General features: G+C 41.7%; 1 protein-coding gene across 1 annotated transcript in view; it reads left to right on the top strand.

Annotated features, from left to right (window-relative positions):
* Positions 1-22,165, top strand: part of kiaa1549lb (KIAA1549-like b) — a 221,877-nt gene that overhangs the window by 166,451 nt on the left and 33,261 nt on the right. Inside the window, exon 17 of the mRNA XM_056267890.1 lies at positions 17,694-17,826. Within this exon, the coding sequence (XP_056123865.1) occupies positions 17,694-17,826 (133 nt within the window). The remainder of the gene's footprint in view (positions 1-17,693; positions 17,827-22,165) is intronic.

Genomic DNA, 22,165 nt, shown 5'->3' on the forward strand with positions numbered 1-22,165 from the left:
AAACGTTTCGTCTTATTATAATGGAAAGGATTATTATTGCCGCTTCCATAGACATCAGTGTGTATTTTACAAACTCAAAATCATTGTTTTGCTAGTTCTTATGTGTATTTAAATGTCTGAAACATAAAAATAAACATTATGTGGTTTAAAATACTCAATAGTTGTGATATATGACAGCACTGAGTGTGTCCGTCTCTGGCTCAGCGCCAGCCAACGCGCGAAAGAAAGCACGTTTGAATTTAGCAGTTGATCACGTGATGCACCGACCGTTCTAATCACACCGGTGTGATCGTACCAGTGTTGCCAACTTAGCGCCTTTGACGCTATTTTTAGCGACTTTTCAGACCCCCTCAGCGACATTTTTTCAAAAAAGCGACTAGCGACAATTTTAGCGACTTCTTGGACAAACCTCAGTAACCTCCAAATGTTGTCAGTACTGTCCTGCGAGCGCGAGGTCTTGCTTTCTCCCTGTCGTCACTCTCTCTAGCTGCGTCTCCCCTGTTCAGTGAATGGCTGAGAGGAGCGCACGGCCGCTGACAGACGCGAATGAGCAGTGTTTTTCCACGGACTTATCACTTATATGCTTTTCTTTTGTTTTATTTTTAAAGAATTTAGTTTGACCATTTTAATTTTATTTATTTTCTTGTGCTTATTACTTGTACGACGCGATGACGTAATTAATATGCTAATTGACGTATGACGTCATCTAGCGACATTTAGCAACTTTTAGGGAAGGCATTAGCTACTTTCCTTTGAAAATAGTTGGCAACACTGGATCGTACGCTCCAGGGACCAGCCAAGACTGATCACACCGGTGTGATCGTACGCGTGAAAGGGTTAAATAATCAACTAATTGCTCATCAAGGAGATGGAAAGGATTGATTTTCCATATCCAGGATTGATAATTAGGTCGAGGTGGTAACATAGTAACGGTTACAGGTGCATGGTCTGTAGGGAAACTCAGGATTATTCCAATTAGCTCAGATACAGGGAATATAATTTTAATAACTAATCATGAAACATGATCGGGAATCACCTACAAATTATAAAATTACCCGTAAGGGAATAAGTTGCCAATGTTCTGTATGAACGATTGAATGCAACAAACTATCACTATCATATAATAATCGTACTATCAATAATCAATCACAAGAATTATAATTAAATATTAATATGTCAATTGTCTAAAATAGATCGATTGTCAGGATAATATTTAAGGGGATTAATTTATGATCGAATCATCTGCTTGTTCAGCAAACCTGATCATTCGATCTCCATCAAACCTCACAAAATTATCCTCCTTTATAGACTTTCAAGAGAAGCTATTCCTCTAGCCACGAGGATTAACTTTCCTGTTCTATAACAATACCTTTTTAAGTATCAATAAATTTGTAAAGCACGTAGCTTTGATCGCAACATTAAAGGGACTTGGAAATGTGCACGAGACAGTCAATCAAATGAATATAATGTATTTAATAAAATGAAAACTACGTATACATGGAATAAATATACAAACAATATTAAAGCAACAGGACACTGAAAGAACTGAAAGTGAAAGAAACGGGGAGAGAGTGAGAGAGAGATCCCGAAGGAGAGTGGCAAATTACAGACCGTAAACCCTTGAGACAGAGAGACACCAAGATATCGAATCATAAACGCATTAAAGCTTGATAACACGGATACTTGCATATATGGTTCTCTTATGTTGCTGACATTTGGCTGGAATTCCTTCTTGCCGGAAAGGGGGAAGGTTTTGAGATGATAACGTTTGTGTGAAGCTGGCTCATCGCTGGTTTTAGGGGTGTTTTGTTTTAACTCACGTTCGCCATGAAAGTGTCAATGAACGCCATTAGGAACAGACTTTCTGGCGCTCGCTGGTGAATTACTAGACGCGAGTCAAATGTTAAAAGCTTTTCCCCAAACTTAGAATGGTTACGTCATGTGAGACTGTCCAGATACCCTACAGTCTGATCGGTCATCGGGCCTATGTTTGATTTCTCAGCCAGTCTTATAATCTGATTTGAGAAGAATATATAATCAATGCGTGAAGCAGTTTTATGTGGGTAGGAATAAAATGTATAAGCCTTAACAGTAGGGTTTAAAAATATCCATATATCAATCAGTCCAAGCTACTGACATGAGGTTTTAATAATATTAGCGATTTTAGGGGCTGTGTCAACTGCTGGTGATTTATCCAAATCTGGGTTGAGATAACAGTTAAAGTCACCCCCAAGGATTAGATTGTTACAGTCTAGATTCGCTATTTTATTATAAACCCGAGCAAGTACTCTTCATCATATATTTGAGGCATATATATTTGCTATTACAACCTCCTCTCCATACAATAGGCCCTTTATTATGACCATTCTACCTTCTTTATCAGAATAGCTTGTTTGTAGTTGAAATATCAAATTGTTGTGGATCAGTATTATTACACCACGCTTTTTGGAGGAGAAAGATGAATAATAAAATTGTCCAAACCAGTCTCTGCCAAATTTTTGGTGTTCTAGATCATCCAAATGGGTTTCTTGTAGTAGAGCAATATGAATTTTGTCTCTTTTCGAAATATTTAGGATCTTTTTCCGTTTAACAACATTATTGACACCCTTTACATTTCAAGTACGTATCCTTATGCTTGAATTATAGGTACTACTCATTTACACTGCAAAGAGGAAATAAAAAGCATAACAATAACTGAGTAAGAGGGTAAACCACAACTGCTCGAAACATGAAAAAAACAAAAAACACCCTCCTGCATTAAAACAGAATTGTGCAGGTATATAGTGTGTTTTTAGCCCCAAACTCGAACGGGGGGTGCAACACTATGAAAAAAACAAAACATATAGCATTTTGGAACCGCTCACAATCACTGGCTGATCCTGTTAAGGGTAACGTTAGCCAGGAAAACACAAGGCAGAGAGGTAACAGCGTGGGAGTCTTATTATGCACATAATTTTGTGACACTAAGATGTTTTCTCTGCTTTAAAGTTGAAGTTATTCGTGTCAACTTTGCTCCAAAACAAACAGGCTAATGTGTATCACAGTCGTCCTATACAGACAAAATGTGATAGTACTTTTCACGTTATGTACATCATATGTACCTGAGGGGGATATTATATTTGCGGAGTCGATTCCAAGAAGGTGTTCACCTCCGCGGTCGTAGACAGGTATGTGTCTTTACCAGCTGCGTTGAACACTCTTATAGTGGCAGGGTAGATGAAGGCATATTTGAATCCTGCTTCCCGCAGTCGCCTCCAGGCCTCTGCCGTCTCCACTCTTTTCTTCTGCACGCCAGCCGAGAAATCTTGAAAATACGATACTTTCTTCCCCTCAAAATTTAGGTCGCTCAAACGTCTCGCTGCTTCTAAAATCATTCTTTTGTCTTTGTAATTGTGTAGTCACACGATCACAGGTTTTGCTCTCGGATGTTCGTCCTTGTTTCTCAATGGTCCGGTGCGATGCCCTCTTTCCAATTTGATCCGTCCGTCTTTTGCACACATATTTAGCGTGGCCGGGATCCATGATTCAAAGAAAGCTATCGGGTCGCTCCCCTCAGTGCCTTCCTTGATACCAACAATTCTGATATTCTGCCGCCGACTTCTGTTTTCAAGGTCCTCTACACACTCGAGTCTTTTTTGCAGAGATGACTCTATAGATGCAAAGCGCATTGAGCTATTAGCTTGGTTATCCTCGAGGTCAGATATTCTCTGCTCGGCCTCCACGACTCTCTTGATCATGTTGTCCAAATTGCCTGATATTTCAGAAATTGGATCGCGTATCGCCGCAGCTTATTTTCAAGAACAATCAACACTTTTTCGACAATACAGTTCACTGCATCTCCCGATATCGTGGTCTCACCAGAGGCAGCTTGAACTGGGCCTGAGTTTTCGCCATCTTGCTCAGCGACCATGTTCTTATTTTGGCGTGTGTTTCTTCTAGCTTGTTTGTTTGTCGAGTCTGATTGCGACCAAAAAGTGTCAAGGGACATCCTGATAATTTAATCATCAATTCTATAAACTTTTGAGACGAGTGGGACGACTGTTTAAAACTAAAATTCAGCTACACGGCGAGGAGCTCGGTCAAACACGTCTTCCCGCTCTCAAAGCATCACGTGACCCTCCCGACGGCACATTTTCTGTAGTGACAGTAATGTTTTGGTAGCGACCACATCACATTACAGAATTTTATCTCGCATAATAAAACACTACTAAAACATACTAAGATACTAATGATTTGCATAACTGTACAAAAATTTTGTTTATTTCCCCCAAATAAATGATTATATGTTCCCTTTTGTCACTACCAAAACAATGATGGCATGTTTCGTGTTCCCTTTTGTCACTACCAAAACAATGATGCCATGTTTCGGTAGTGACGATTTAAGATACTTTTGAGCCTAGTTCAAAGATGATAACCAGCACATGGTTACCTAGCACAGTTCTGAACAGTTGTAAACACACAAAAACTACATTTTATCGAATAACACTGTGAAGACATGACCAGAGCGAAGGCAGGAGACACTGCTTGCAGTCAATGAAATCTTTATTGACTTAGGAAAAATAATAACAAATCAAAAAATAAAACACTAAAGGTGACCCTCCTCACGGAGGTCCCTCACCAGAACTGCCTTAACAGACAAAAATGCATTCCTTTATACTGAAAGGACCAACCATTTGCCAATAATAGGGAATTTAAATAATATGTTCACATACATAATACATAACTACACTAAAGGAAAATAATATTCAAAATACATTAACCTCAATTATACAAGAAAAGTAATACAAATAATAAACAAATATATTTCTACATACTATCAACATAAATGATAAAACATGAAACAATAACCCCCTGCTCACATTGAGAAATGGACTATGCCTACACTACCCAGAATTCTTTGGGATGGCATAAAATGAGGAACAGGAAGGCCGCACGTCCTCTTAAACACCCACCCCCGGAACCATGCTGCAGACATGAACCCAGAAGGTTAGTTTTGCAAATGAGGATAACACTAATAATTTATGTAAATTCCAAATAAAGAAAATAAAGAAATACATCTCTTGGTGTCTTTTATCAGTCTAATGTGCACCTTCGACTAGACAAAGTTACCAAACAATGAGAAACAAACATTTATAGAAAGAATATAAACCAAACAAACACAGGGCATACACCACAACCAGGGGTAACTTAGGAGATCGTCACATCTTCCCCTTCCCCCAAACTCTCGCAAGGTAAGCGAGAGAAAGTCTTGTCCCTTACGGTCTTCCAATGAGCAAAACTCCAAGGCTCAGCTCTTTGCCTAGCTGCCTCAAAAACATCCGCCAGCCTGGCAGCCTCTTCAGCAGAAGATGGATCATGCTCTTTTATCCAGGTCTGTAGTTCAGGACTCAACATTCTCAAAAACTGTTCCAAGATGACAGTCTCTGCAAACTGCTGCATCGTCTTTTCTGCAGGTTTCACCCACTTATAGAGTAAATCCTTCAACCGGACATACAATTCCTTAGGAGTTTCCTCCGTAAGAACCTCCAAGGAACGAAACCGCTGACGATAGGTCTCCGCATTGATAGAATATTTCTTCAGTATTGCCCCTCTCACCTCCTCATAGTCAATCGCTTCGTCCACATCCATAGCCACATAGGCAGCACGGGCTCTGCCAGTGAGTAGAGGAACTAACCGAATGGCCCAATCCTCCGGAGGCCATCTGCACACGGTAGCAATTTGCTCAAAGGTAGTCAGATAATGCTCGATGTCATCCATCTCACTGAGCGGCTGCATCTTTGGCTCTTTCAATGGACCACCCGCAGTTGAATGTCGAACTCCATCAAAATTCCTGGAAGAAGTGTCCGGACCCTCACTCTCCCCAGGTGGTGGATTTCTCAGCGAGGTATGATGAATCACTTCTCCCTGCAGTAATCGAAACTGATGTTGCAAGGACCGCCATCTTGTTTCTTGTCGTGCATTTTCTTGTTCTTGCCGAACTTGTCTTTCTTGTTGATCACCCAGGAATTTCTGGAACATATCCTTGAGCTCCCCAATGTCCTTAGAAGAACTCTCCGAGGGAATCAGCTCAACAGCACCACCACTAGCCCCATAGTCCTCCCCATCTTCTTCAGGGTCCACTTGCGCTAGGGTCTCAGTACGTGCTGCCCGTTTTGGTGCCATCACACCCAAAGACCTCACTCCGCAATGCTCCTCTTCTGGATCATCCCACCGCTGCCACCATATTGTGAAGACATGACCAGAGCGAAGGCAGGAGACACTGCTTGCAGTCAATGAAATCTTTATTGACTTAGGAAAAATAATAACAAATCAAAAAATAAAACACTAAAGGTGACCCTCCTCACGGAGGTCCCTCACCAGAACTGCCTTAACAGACAAAAATGCATTCCTTTATACTGAAAGGACCAACCATTTGCCAATAATAGGGAATTTAAATAATATGCTCACATACATAATACATAACTACACTAAAGGAAAATAATATTCAAAATACATTAACCTCAATTATACAAGAAAAGTAATACAAATAATAAACAAATATATTTCTACATACCATCAACATAAATGATAAAACATGAAACAATAACCCCCTGCTCACATTGAGAAATGGACTATGCCTACACTACCCAGAATTCTTTGGGATGGCATAAAATGAGGAACAGGAAGGCCGCACGTCCTCTTAAACACCCACCCCCAGAACCATGCTGCAGACATGAACCCAGAAGGTTAGTTTTGCAAATGAGGATAACACTAATAATTTATGTAAATTCCAAATAAAGAAAATAAAGAAATATATCTCTTGGTGTCTTTTATCAGTCTAATGTGCACCTTCGACTAGACAAAGTTACCAAACAATGAGAAACAAACATTTATAGAAAGAATATAAACCAAACAAACACAGGGCATACACCACAACCAGGGGTAACTTAGGAGATCGTCACAAACACTAAAAAAACATAATGTCACAACCGAAACTTCACCACATGTTTCGGTAGTGACAATTTTAGATACTTTTGAGCCTAGATCAAAGATGATAGCCAGCACATGGTTACCTAGCACAGTTCTGAACAGTTGTACACACTTAAAAACATTTTATGGAATTACACCCAAAAAAGTTTGCTTAATTGCAGAAAAAAGGTGTTTGGTAGTAATGTCCCTTAAAGTTACACACATATTTTCAGACTTTTGAACACATTTCCCTGAAAATGATGGTACCTATCTATAATGAATGAGAGGCTATGAGAGAGAGGCACACAAGATTATTTCCTGATCAAAAACATAGGGGTGTGGTTAAAATCAGTCTCAGCCAATGGACTAAAACACACACTGTTTTGGTAGTGACATGAAAATGCGGGACACATTTTTTTACATAAAGTTTCATGATTTAAAAATAAAATATAAAATAAATGTTTTTTTTATTTTACTTTTTAAAAGAAATCAAGATTTCCATTACACGAGAGTAGATGTTAAAACTTCATGCTGATTTGTACTCGGCTTTCGCCAAGATAAGCAACACTAAGACGTAGCTTTACAGTAAACTATGCTTCATCCATTTACGCTGCTTTCCATATGGTGGTGTGACTCCCCTTCTATCCGGCAGTTTCTTCCTCTCATATGCCTCATCTACCGCATCCTCCCATGGCACTGTTAACTCTATCAGTTGAACAATGCGTGCTGATCCAGACCACAAAACAATATCTGGTTAGTGGTGGCAATCTCAGGTGGAAAAATAAGCCGTTGATCAAGATCAGCCAGCATCTTCCAGTCCCCAGCAGCTTCCAGTTGTCCTGGGCGAAATTGGTGTTAACACCTTTTCTTGGTGGTTGCTCGCTTGGGCGGAGGAATGTTGTCTTCTGCGTGTAATGTTTTGCTAGAACAGGCGGCAACTTATTGGTCATACTACGCTTGCCTTCCAATTAGGGGTGCACGATATATCGAATCAATATCGTTATCGCGATATCACGTTCCTCGATATCAATATCGAAAATCTCGCGATATTTATGCGATATTTTGTTTATGATGCGTCTGGTCCGACATGCACCGTTGCATTTCCCCCCGACTCATTTCCTGATTCTTCTTCTACATAAACAACATGAAATCAAGAAGAGGGTTAACTTTTCATGCAACAGATTTCCCACAGTGGTCAGAAAGAACAGGGGAGACACTTTGTTTTTCTTAATATGTCGCTACTCGCTCCAAAGCTAATCGCCGTCACTCTCTCACTTATCCCTTGCTCTACTACCACACAGTCCCCACACACACACACTTGCCGGCCACCTGGCAACTTCATGCGTTTTCACTGATCGGATACCTATCTGATTTATCAAAACGATATTCCTTTTACACCTGGTCACATAAATCTGTTTTTGCAAAACGGATATAAATCCGATCTTCAATTCCCGCGCTATAGCCTATGCAGATTTAATGGAGTGCACGTCACCGAAAGCAACTGTTATGATCTGCATTTTACGATCATCAGCTAAAATGTCAAAATCAAATAACGCAGTAAGAGAGAGCGGCAACAGCCCTGTTAAGATCATTTCGTTTATTTACTTTCAATGAAGATAATTGTGTGTAAAGCGTCTGCGACTTACTCTCACTTTGATTTGCGATAGTTTGTGAGTTGGCTTGATGAAGAGATGCTCATCTGCGGTGATGCGTGTTGCAGCTGCGCGCGTCGTCATATCTGGCCCTAACATGACATGTAGCCTGTAACACGTTCTCATTTTTAGCATTTTTGGGAGGAGTAAATTTTACAAATGTGGTTTCAACAACGAGATGCATTTACACTTGTCCAGTTTCGTCAGGAATGCGGCTCAGACCTCCTCCTGAAGTGGTTTCAGCGATCGGATTCAAATCTGTCTCGAACGCGTTTCGGATGGCATTTACACCTGGTCTTTTCACGATCAGATAGCTATCCGATCACAGAAAACGCATAAAGTGGCCAGGTGTGTTCTGTAGACTTGCTCTTTATTTATTGCAATATTCATTATCGATATCGCAATATCACCTTTTTGTCAATATCGTGCACCCCTACTTCCAATGCTAAAGCCAAACACCGCAATACTTGGTCATGGCGCCAAGTAAACCGACCTTGGCTAAGAGCCACCTTACATCCTGTCAAAATGTGCCTTAATGTGGCAGGTGATGAACACAAAGGAGAAGAGGGATCCTCTCCTACCCAGAGGTTTAGGTTCTGCGGTGATGGGAGAACATCATATGTTGACCTAATAAGGAAACTGATCCTACTCTCTTCCATTGACCAAAGGTCTTGCCAGCCCATCTTGCGTTGTTCCACACTCTCCCATCTCATCCACTCTCCCTGCTTGGCCTGGGAAATGGCCTTTATACACCTCATCCTCTCCTGCTTTCGCACCTCGTTGACTACCAGCTTCCTCCTTTGAGCTGGGTCTGCCTTGTGCCATTTAGGAGGAGCTAAACTGAGCCCATAACCCCCTCTTCCATGCTGTACCTGTCCCACGATATCCCCAATTTGAAGGTCAGCCTTTGACTCTACTACAGATTTCTTTGCTGACCACTTTCTACCAGTTTTTAACACAGGGGCTGCCTCCCTTACACATTTGTCGCGTGACTCTACTAAGGTCATTTCCAGTCTGACCTTGGCACACTTAAACTCCTCGGTTAAAGCAGAGACTGGCAGCTGCAATATTCCTTTACTATAAAGTCCCACTCTGCTGAGGCAGCGTGGAACTCCCAACCATTTCCTGATGTATCAACTTATTAACGCTTCCAGCTTATCCACTGTTGTCAAAGAAACCTCGTACACAGTCAGTGGCCACAGCAACCTCGGCAGTAGACCAAACTGAAAGCACCAGAGTTTTAGTTTGCCTGGTAGAGCACAGCTGTTTATGCTCTTCAACCCTTCCACTGCTTGTCGTCTAACTTCTCCCACTCGAACTGTGTCCTTTAGATCCCCATCGTACCATCTCCCAAGACTCTTCACTGCCTCCTAGAAACTGTTGGTATTGCCTCACCATTAATGAAGAATGTTTTATCTACTACCTTTCCTTTAACTATCGAGATGCTCCTTGATTTAGAGGGCTTAAATTGCATTCGTGCCCATTCAATATTATCTGTTAACTTCCCCAATAACCGATTAGTGCAGGCTACTGTTGTAGTCATGGTTGTCATGTCATCCATGTATGCTCTGATTGGTGGTAGTCGCAACCCAGAAGCCAAGCGCTCTCCTCCTACTACCCATCTTGATGCCCTAATGATTACTTCCATTGCCATGGTAAAAGCCAGTGGAGAAATGGTGCATCCTGCCATTATTCCAACCTCTAAGCATTGCCATGCAGTGCTGAATTTTGGAGTTGAGAAACTAAATTGCAAATCTCCAAAATAGGCTTTCACTAAATTTGTTATTGACATTGGTACTCTGAAAAAATCAAATGCAGCCCAAAGAAGCTCATGTGGCACTGAACCATATGCATTAGCCAAATCCAGGAATGTCACATGGAGCTCCTTCCTCTCCTTTTTAGCTGACTGAATTCGTTGCCAGATAACATTGATGTGTTCTAAGCATCCTGAGAACCCTGGAATGCCCGCTTTTTTAACTGAAGTGTCAATGAAGCCATTCTTTAATAGGTAGGTGGACAATCTCTGGGCAATAATGCTGAAGAAAATCTTACCTTCAACGTTTAATAGTGAAATAGGACGAAACTGACTGATGCTTGTAGCATCTTTTTCTTTAGGTATAAAGACTCCACCTGCTCTGCGCCATGCTCTAGGTACAACCTGTTTTTCCCATGCCACTTTTATCAATTTCCACAGAATTCGCAGAACTCCTGAAGTACTCTTGTACACTCTGTACGGAACTCCATTAGGCCCTGGAGATGAATAAGCCCTTGCCTTTCTCACAGCCTGCTCTACCTCTTTCCACTTAGGTGCACAGACCTCCATTTAGTATTCTGGTGGGTTGATAGGTGGTATGTCTGATGGAATTGACATAGGCTCATGCCTTTTTGCATCTGTATGCGTTTCCTCCAAATATCTCTCTAGCTCAACCCTAGATGCTTTTAAAGTGCCATTCTTCTCCCTGGTGAATAACTTCTTTACGAATTTGAATGGGTCTTTATAGAAATTAGCCCTCGCACGTTCCTTCTTTTTGTAGCGTTTCCGTAGGCGCTCAGCTCTGCGTAATGTTGCCAGCTTATCTTTTATGGCCCTTTGTAAGAGATTGAGTCCCTCCTTCTGACTTTGTTCTGCTCTTTTCCATTGCTTCCTCAGCTGTCTCCTTTCTCTAACTAACCCTTCAATTTTCTGCTGCCGTCTAAACATTCCAGGAGTAGTTTGTACTTTTTCCTTCCTTTTTTCCACACCAAACCTCTCACTTCCATATGCGTAAATGATGTCCCCAAATTTATCCAGCTTCTTTTCAACTGTACCAGTTAATCTTTCCAATGCAAAGCATAGATCTGTGTTTACCGTGTCCCATGCAGTTTTCTCACAAGCTCTTGGCCATCTAACTCCAGGCCTATGCCCATTGAGGTTCTTTTCTCTCTTATGCTGGTTAGTCTGACCGGGTTCACAAGTATGAATATGTTCATCACTAACTGTGCAAGCCCTCCTCTCCTCTATGACAGGGGTGCTGATATCCTGCGAGCTGTGGTTTGCTTCCTGTCGCTGGATTTAATTCGACTGACTTGACTGACTTTGTAAGAAGTACTGATCAATGCGAGGCCCTTGTCCCTTCTCCCTCAAGCATTTCATTTTCCCTTGATGAACCTTCAAACCCCTGACCGTTGTCGCCTTGCTCCAGCCACAGACACAAACTTGGAGTTCAATGACTTTACTAACTGCAGATCTTGAACTCTCCATACTCATATCCGTTTCCATTCCTAAGTCGCTAACCATGTTGTCCAACATTGAGTCATCTTCCGCCCCTGCTCTCGCAGACTCTAGGGGTATTTTTCTCTTTAATTTCTCAGAAGCCTTGGGCGGGTGTCTCCAGCATCCTGTAAACACAGAGCTGGATACTGCCGACAAGGGTAGCTAACCCTTACCAACCCCATTGGGGTCTCTTTCCTCCTGTCAGCTGTCTCTCCAGGCTGTCACAAGGTCTTTCCCTTGTTGCCAGCAGCACTATTCACCGCAGTCACTGGACGTATCCAGATCTTAATGATTTCCATTAAACGAGAGTAGATGTTAAAACTTCATGCTGATTTGTACTCGGCCAAGATAAGCAGCACTAAGACGTAGCTTTACAGTAAACTATGCTTCATCCATTTACGCTTCTTTCCATATGGTGGTGTGACTCCCCTTCTGTCCAGCGTTAATGGCTGCAGTGTACTTGGTGCGTCAGCACACACGACGGCTGTAACTACAGTGTGGTCTCCCAAGTGGACCAGCACGACAACCGTCTGGATTGAGCCGAGTAGGGGACATCTCTAGGGTCTTCAAGTGGGCACCTTCCATCCTCAGTGTTTCGTCGACTAGCCCACGACACCTCAAGAGGGCTCGACAGTGACTCTGGCGTCCCAGAGTCACCCCCCTCCGTCCCCCACTCAACTCAGCCCAGCTTACTGACCTCTACATCCCTCCTGCTGCTGAGACCTAACCACAATCTCACAATCTCTCCGCAACCCAACCATACGAGCCAACCCGTTTGACTAGGCTGTCGAGCCCCACTGGTGCGTTAATGCAGTTTCAGTGGCAACGGTTCCGTATGGCATACCACCTACCGCAAAACACAATATCTGCCCAACCACCAACCAACCATTCACGCAATATACACAGGAACGTAAATATCAAAAAGATATTTTTCTGGTTGTCGGACAGCAGTTTGCACCAATTCTGTAGAATAGCCCATGGGCAATTCATTTATATATTGCCACTCTGGAGAAAACCGTGATGTCATCATCCAGCTCAGTTCAGTTCTCATATAATGGTGTCAATGCAGGCAGATCAATATTATTGTTGAAAATGTAATTAAATGTTAAATTTAATGTCCCCAACTAAGCAAGCCAAAAGCCAATGGCAACAAAGGCGAAAAAGGCGACAGTGGCAAGGAACCAAAACTCCATCAGGTGGCAGAATGGAGAAAAAAACCGTGGGAGAACCCAGGCTCAGTCGGGGGGCCAGTTCTCCTCTGGCCAACGAACGATCAGTGTATGATTATGATTCAAGCAGCATTATAGGTCAGAAGTCAGATTGGATTGGAACAATTAGAATATTATCCAGTTCCATCTAGTTTAAGATAAAAAAGGTACAATATCTGAAAAAACCCTACTTAACCTACAGTAACGTGAGTATTTGTAATGTGTTACTTCACACCCCTGCAGTTCAGGGATGCGTTGTGGTCGTGTCTAGGCGCAGGTCCTCCATCTGATATGGATACGGCCCGGATCCAGCTGATTACAGTACATCTTGGAAAAAGCAGAAAGCCTAACATTCCATTCTCCTGCCATTCTTCTAATGATGTAACAAGTACATTGGGTGTTATAGGAAGTGTTCCCGGTTCCGGCTGACCTAATTTATGCAGCCTAATAATCATTTAACTGATTTAAATAATATGAGTGTATAATGTTCTATGTGTATGCCAGGTTAAAGAGATGTGTTTTTAGTCTAGATTTAAACTGACAGAGTGTGTCTGCTTCCCGGACAATGTTAGGGAGACTGTATCCGAGTTTAGGTGCTAAATAGGAAAAGGATCTACCGCCAGCATTCGAATTTGATATTCAAGGTATTATCAACTGGCAAGAATTTTGAGATCGCAATCAAATATAATGCGTTAAGAGCTCGCTCAAGTACTGGGGAGCTAAACAATTTAGTGCTTTGTAAGTAATCAGCAATATTTTAAAATGTATAGGATGTTTAATAGGGAGCCAATGCAGTGTTGACAGAACGGGGCTAATATGTTTATACTTTCTGGTTTTAGTGAGAACTATAGCTGCTGCGTTTTGGACCAACTGGACTTTGTTTAGTAAGCGTGCAGGGCAACCACCCAGTAAAGCATTACAATAATCTAGCCTTGAGGTCATGAACGCATGAACTAACTGTTCCGCATTTTTCATTGAAAGCATATGTCGTAATTTTGATAATTTTTTAAGATGGAGGAATGCGGTTTTACAGATGCTAGAAACGTGGCTTTCAAATGAAAGATTGGTATCAAAGAGCACACCCAGATTCCTAACCGACGACGAAGACTTGAGAGAGCAGCCATCAATTGTTAGACCGTATTCTAGGTTAGTACGTGCGGAGGTTTTTGGTCCAATCATTAGAAACTCTCTTTTTTCAGAATTAAGAAATAGGAAATTAGTAGTCATCCAAATTTTTATATCAGCTATGCATTCCGTTAATGTTGAGTAACACTAATAGAGAGATACAACCAAGATCGAATGATAAGAGCAAATCATTTGTAACTCTAATGCGAGCAGTCTCAGTACTATGGTACGGTCTAAATCCTGACTGGAAATCCTCGCATATTCCATTTCTTTCTAAAAAGGAAGATTGTTGTGAGGATACTGCCTTTTCTAGTATTTTTGACAAAAAGGGTAGATTTGAGATCGGCCTGTAATTGACTAATTATCTAGGATCAAGATGCGTTTTTTTAATAAGAGGTTTAATAATAGCCAGTATCAAATGCAACGAATGAATGGAATTTTTCCTCAGGGACACTACAATGCACTGCCTGATGCGATACTGTAGTAGACGGATGCATAGTTATAATTTTCTCTCTAATATTATCAATCTTGTAAGTAAAGAAGTTCATAAAGTCATTATTGCTATGCTCTTTGTAAACTTCAGAAGTAGAAGCTTTATTTCTTTTTAATTTAGCCACTGTATCAACCTTGGCTAAATGGCGTTTACACAAGACTAGATAATGATCTGAGATGTCATCGCTCTGCTGCAGAATTTCAAAGGCATTAACATTGATTCCATGTGACAATTTTAGATCTAAAGTATGATTATGACAATGAGTGGGTCCTGACACATGTTGTCTAACTCCAATAGAGTTCAGAATGTTTCTAAATGCCAATCCCAATGCGTCTTTTTCGTTATCTGCATGCATATTAAAATCAACAACAATTAGGACTTTATCTGCAGACAGTACTAACTCTTGTAGCCAGTACTATAATCTTGGGGGCAGACTCATTTAAAGTAATGTAATCGTCTGGTTTTAGCCAGGTTTCTGTCAAACACAACACGTCTAGATTATAATCTGTAATCATATCATTAACAATAAGTGCTTTTGAAGTAAGGGATTGAATATTCAGCAACCCGAGCTTTATCATTTGTTCATCTGTATTATATCTATTTTTTATTTGTTGAACATCAATTGCATTTTTACCCTTAAATGGGTTTGGGAGTTTTTTTGTAATTCGGGGAACAGACACAATCTCTATATGATGATATATATAGGTGAAAGAGTCTCTATGTGATGGGATTTATCTGACCTCAGTGACATGAGACAGCTAGCAGATGATCAGTTTGGCCAGTCTGTCTGCTTCCTGACCTGAGTCCCAAATCGTCATGTTTGAGCTCTAAGACTATGTGCCATATTACTAGAGAGAAGGGCAGCACCATCCCAGGAGGGATGAATACCATCTCTTTTCAACAGGTCAGGTCTGCCCCAAAAACTTTTCCAATTGTCTATGAACCCCATATTATTTTGCGGACACCACTTAGACAGGTGTGTAACTCAAATAAGTAACCAAGGCAACTCACAAGGAAATCAGACAGGCAGGCAAGCATCCAAAAACCCAAACACAGACAAACCAAACATAACCCTGACAGAGGGAGGGGGCTTTGGTGCAGGATGCAGATCAGGAACAATAGATAACTACAGGAGCCAGGGCGGAGACAACAGTGGGTGAATCCAGGGAGGAGATGACAGAGGCAGAAGCCAGAGAGAAGACAATGGCAGAAAGAGCCAGGGAGGAACCCTCAGCAGGAACAACAGGACGCAGGCCCACGACGGAGTAGATGGAGGGAGGAGCCATGGTGGATGACAGGTCGAAACCAGGGAGACAACTAATGGAGACAGAGCTTGTGGAAGTTGAGACCCAAACATAACCAAAGAGAAGAAGGGACCGGATGACACACGAGAAGAGGCTCTGGAGACCAAGCTGGAGTTGCAGGGACAAGCGGCCAAGGTAAAGACATGGTATTGGAGGACTGAAGTGAAACTGGAGGGAAGGAGGAGCCTGACGGAGCCACAGGGGTGGAAGAAAGAGTCAACGATGAGGCCCGTAAGTCTATGGTGAAGTCAGACCAAGGTGGGGCCGGTGGGACAAGGAAGCCCAGTGGAGTCGTAGGGACAACGGTCCCAGGTGGAGCCGAGGGAGCGAGGATCCAAGTGGCGCCGAAAGGTCGACAGACCGAGGTGGAGTGAGGGGCCTGGGGGTTATAGGCGGAGCTTGAGGGTCAACAATCCAGGGCTAAGCTTGCAAACTAGAAGCCCAAGGTGGATAAACGATGCTTGGTGTAGACTGTGTAGAAGGACATGTAAGGCTGATACAGTGAGATCAGATTGAGACAGTGAAGACAGGGCTGAAGAACTGGGCAGTGTGGACAGAGGGTTACCAAACAGCCTCCTTGGCTGATACAAGACAGGCATATAATTCAGGAAAGGCATCTTTAGTTGGCGCGGAATAGGCAGAAACTTCAGGAATGGCCTCCTTGGCCGACATGGGACAAGCAGAGACTTCAGGAACGGCCTCCTTGGCCGACACGGGACAGGCAGATAAATCAGAAACGGCCTCCATGGCTGACACAGAACAGGCAGAGGAGGTGGGAGTGGGAGGCAGGGCAGGAACATTGACGTGTTGCTGGGCTCTGGCAAACACTCAACATTGGACGTGTTCAGTGGCTGGCTGGGTTTGTATATAACACCATAGCAGGAATAGCAATGAACAGTGAGACATTTAAGATGATTTACAAGTCATTACCTTTACAAATAATTGGAATGGATTTTGAAAAAAATATATATTGGTAAAGACCGCAAAGACCGCTCTATTTACAATCACTTAAAAGCTGTCATTCATCTCCGTCTCACAAAGTTCCATTAAAATCAATAAATTTGTCTACACTGCATAATGAATCTCTTACTTACATTGTGTCTTTGTTTGTTAATGAGAGAATTCGCGAGTGTGCAGAACGCTGCACTGAACAAAAACTCAGCGTTTTCAGCGGTGAGTGGATTATGGTTGGCCATTGCATTGAAGAGTTCAACAAACATGTTTGTGATTGGCTACATTACTCACCGGTTCAAAAACATGTTGTAAAGAGAAATATTTGACGTTCTCCAGAGTGCAAAAACATATACGCACTGGAGCGTTTGCCAAATCTGTTTCACCAATAATATGATATTTTTACAGTATCAACTGAGGGTGCTTTTATACATTCGTTTGAGGGTGCTTGTATTAAAATTTTACTTTGTGATGTTTTTTATCCATGTTTTAATTTTCTAACAAAAAAAAATATTTGTGATTAAACATTAATTGGCAGACACACTGCATTACCGCTGCAATCCCCATAGGGGCTGCAAACCCCTGGTTGAAGACTGCCTTACGTACATATCTATTTCAATGGACATGACAAACTAATACATACACACATACATATGACCATTTATATTTATTGTGTACATGTCCAGATGTATTTGTACAATTTGATGCTATTGTACTAAACTGTATGTATGTGTGTGTGTCTGTCTGTGATGGTTTCAGGCCCTCTCAGGTGAGTCACCCCACACATCGCAGCAGACAGTCTCTAAACAGTCCCAGTCCTGGAGGAACAGAGATGGATCTTCTGGTCATGAGAGAGAGACCCAGAAAGGGGATCCGTAACAGTGGCTATGATGTGAGTGTTTTTCATGAAAAGCATTATAACGCATTAGCAAAATCAAATGGAAAGGGTTCAAAAACAGCTGGCAGAGCATGGAGTCAGCTACAGGTTGTGGCTTTGGATAAATGCATCTGCCAAATGCATGAATGTATAAATGTATACTGGACAGTTACATATGATATTGTAAGGCCTTTCTTGGTTGTGGGTGGGTTGTGATACGCTTGTTAGTTAGTTTACTAGTCTTTTTGTTTTTAGGCCATGTGTGATTGATTGACGGACTGATTTATTTATTGCAAAATAAATAAAGTAAAAAAGCTCTGGTCTTTATTTTTTTAAATGGAAGAAGAATCATAAGGTGATCTGAATCATGATGCATGTTCGTCACTATGATTTGGCATGGAGAATGGAATTAATGTTGACAAATTCTTATTTCTTTACTGTAAAAAAAATTGTATAAAGCATGTAATCATGTATAAAGCATGTAAGCATGAAGCTTACATGTGACATCATCAAGACAGAGTCAGCGGCACACACACAGTCGTGTCCTGGATCTTAATTAACTGTAGTATGCTGACTGGGTGCACCTCTCAGCAATTGTAAACATGCTGACACGTTTTATTTGAAATCGAGCTTAACTATTTTGAGCATGAAAATTGTCCTCTAAGCATTTAGTAGTAAAAAAAAGCCACACAGTCTTTGTCTCTGTCCATAATATGAGTTATACTGATGTGGATTCACCTGTTTCCCTGTACTTAAAGGCACACTGTGGAACTTTTCAACCTTTATAATATATTACCAAAACCCATTGAGATGGTATATCGACTTACAATAGGTTGAATGACACGTCTGCCGTAGCTTGAAGGTGTCTGTATCGCTTTTCCTAGCACTATGTAACTTCGGGTTTCGGGTAGGAACCCGAGCACAAAAAGAACTACAAAATTCAACCGCTTTACGGCATACGTCACATCCCCCACCACCCACAACTTCCTCAGATTCTGACGTGAGTGCTCAACTCCATAGATATAAACACTCAACTCAGATTGCCGTCTGTATGTTTTCGTCATGGCCGAACCAACAGCTACAAGGAAGAAGGCAAAGGTTTTGTCAGAGGACACTAAAAAGAAAAAGGCATAGTGACAAATGAAAAGCCAGGACGAGGATCACCAGCGTTCGCTCGCTGGCGTGAGCTAGTTACAGGAGGAGGAGGGGTGCCCGACCGATGCTGACGCTTGTCTGCACACAAATGCCGTTTCCAAGGTGACCCAGATCAATCATATAAGTAGTGTAGTATTTTCTGGTATTCCGGCCACAGTCGATGGTGTTATGAGTGTAATAAAATGCCCACAGCCCATTGTTCATTTCTACACACAAACACAGCCCGCCACAGTGCAGGGCTCGCACAAATAAAGTCGACTCATGTCAAATGTAGCAGCTACATTAAATGTAGTGAACGTGCCCACGACTCAGTGCCCACAAACACTACAGACAACATGTCCCACGGTTTCTGTAAAACGAAACCAACACACATAAGTTACAGTCAGCTCAGGCCGACGGTGTTTTTAGTGCAGTAAATGTGCCCGCCGTCCCGCGCCCACATTCACTCACAGACATGTTAGCACTAACCCCCACGGGGCTCGCCCCGCTCGCTCTCTCTCAGCAGACTGCTATAAGGGAATCGAGCGCGTCAAGGCTGCCCGCCTCAAACACTGCAAGCACACACAATCTAAAGACACGGGAGGCTGACCCACTGTCTATGGGCTGACCGGTTGACTGTTTGTTGACTTTTGCGACAGTGCTGCGGAGCTTGTGGCCTCTAGGGACGCTAGACGTGAAAGTTACAGGTCGAGCGCATAGACAGTAAAGGGTCGAGCGCCACTAGTGGCCAAAAGTTCCGCGGTGTGCCTTTAATGTGGATTCTGAATCTGTGTAAAAATAGCTTTCTATTTGTTACAGTAGCCGCTGTAAGGGAACTTGGATCAATATAAGTCAAAGGTGATTGAATTACAGTAAATAAGATCCGAATTAATGTGTAAATGATTCAGAATTATTATTTAACACTTTATCAACTATTCATTCATACAGGGACAGGGAAAAGTGTCCCAGAAGTCTAGCGTTAGACGCAATTTCTTTGACCGCAACCTGAGAGAATCAATATACCAGCAATTCAACCTAAGTTTGTTTAATTAAAGCTGCAGTCCGTAACTTTTTTGGGTTAAAAATTATCCAAAATAAATTTTTGATCAAATACATAACCAGCCAGTGTTCAAAACTATCTGCTTCCCTTGGCTCGATTCAAAACGGTAAGCTTGTAATAATGTTTTTAATTCCAGTGGTACTGGTGGATTTCCACTGGAAATTCGAGCATGTCTTTGCATTACGTCACATCTGTACACATAAAGATGTGTCCCGGCTAGGCTATATTGCGTGTGAGGATGTTGGAGGTGGAGATTTATAGCCTTTTCTTACAGCACTTGATATACTTAAACTTATCAATTTGATGGCGGATCCAGAAAGGTTCAAAAGACAATCACCAGTGACAACTGGAGATTCATCCGTTGTAAAATGCAAAAGACTTCGGACTTCAGAGTGGCTACAGAAAAAAAGAGACTGCAACCGGGCCCATGCGAAAACAAGGAAATAATATCGGAAGGGCTTTTGAAAGGTGGCGTGAACTCCGTGTTTTGAAGGGGTTCTAAACGGACGCTGAGACAGCTTTTTTTTCCGTGCATTGGAATATTGAATAATGCAATAAATATGCATCTGATTACAGATACGTGTGTTTGTATTTCAAAGAGAACCAGTTCTAAGGAACATTAATTTGTTGGTATGACAATTAGAAATTAGACTGTACAGAAATGGAAACTGAACTACAGGTAGCCCTAATACACATTAAATGTAGTCACGCAATGCTGATGTTGTTAATATTAACAATTTGAGAACAAAGTATAATTTGCACAGTTTGACGATCGTTAGGTTTAATCAGCGCGATTTACTGCAATGGTTTTTTTCCCTTAGTTGGTCAGAACCCTTATTCTCCTCAAAACATTGGATTCAGATATTGTCTTGGGGTCCTACGCACCGTTCTCCGGTTCTTATAATCCTACATATTCCCCCTTCGATCAGTGATGTTCCAAGTGAGGACATCGGTGAGCGCTGGAGAAACAGGCACAGAGAGCGAGACAGGCATACATTCAAACACAACACAACACTAAAGGGATGGACATGGTCAGAAACAATGCTCAGGTAGGCCGTCGCATTTAAACGATGCCCAATTGGCACTAAGGGGCCTAAAGTGTGCCAAGAAAACATCCCCTACACCATTACACCACCACCACCAGCCTGCACAGTGGTAACAAAGCATGATGGATCCATGTTCTCATTCTGTTTACGCCAAATTCTGACTCTACCATCTGAATGTCTCAACAGAAATCGAGACTCATCAGACCAGGCAACATTTGTCCTGTCTTCAACTGTCCAATTTTGGTGAGCTCTTGCAAATTGTAGCCTCTTTTTCCTATTTGTAGTGGAGATGAGTGGTACCCGGTGGGGTCTTCTGCTGTTGTAGCCCATCCGCCTCAAGGTTGTGCGTGTTGTGGCTTCACAAATGCTTTGCTGCATACCTCGGTGGTAACGAGTGGTTATTTCAGTCAAAGTTGCTCTTCTATCAGCTTGAATCAGTCGGCCCATTCTCCTCTGACCTCTATTATCAACAAGGCATTATCGCCCACAGGACTGCCGCATACTGAATGTTTTTCCCTTTTCACACCATTCTTTGTAAACCCTAGAAATTTTTGTGAAATAGTTGTGCGTGAAAATCCCAGTAACTGAGCAGATTGTGAAATACTCAGACCGGCCCGTCTGGCACCAACAACCATGCCACGCTCAAAATTGCTTAAATCACCTTTCTTTCCCATTCTGACATTCAGTTTGGAGTTCAGGAGATTGTCTTGACCAGGACCACACCCCTAAATGCATTGAAGCAACTGCCATGTGATTGGTTGATTAGATAATTGCATTAATGAGAAATTGAACAGGTGTTCCTAATAATCCTTTAGGTGAGTGTATATATATATACACATACATACACACACACATATATATATATATATATATGTATATATATATATATAATCAAAATATAAATGAAAGTCAAAAGCACATTTTTAGTCATACCTGGAAACAAATCCTGTTCATATATAGGTTATATGGGCCATTCTATAGAATTGGTTCAAAGTTAGAGTTGGAAACATCTTGACAATAAAATTGTCTTTTTCCATAAATCTCTTATAAAGTATTATTTTTTAAACTAGGCCAATACATTTTGTCATACATTTTTTCAAAGTTAAGGATTCAT

This window comes from Rhinichthys klamathensis, unplaced genomic scaffold (genome assembly GCF_029890125.1).
Source record: "Rhinichthys klamathensis goyatoka isolate OS25496 unplaced genomic scaffold, OSU_Roscu_1.1 h1tg000265l_1, whole genome shotgun sequence".
NCBI classification, from domain to species: Eukaryota; Metazoa; Chordata; class Actinopteri; order Cypriniformes; family Leuciscidae; genus Rhinichthys; species Rhinichthys klamathensis.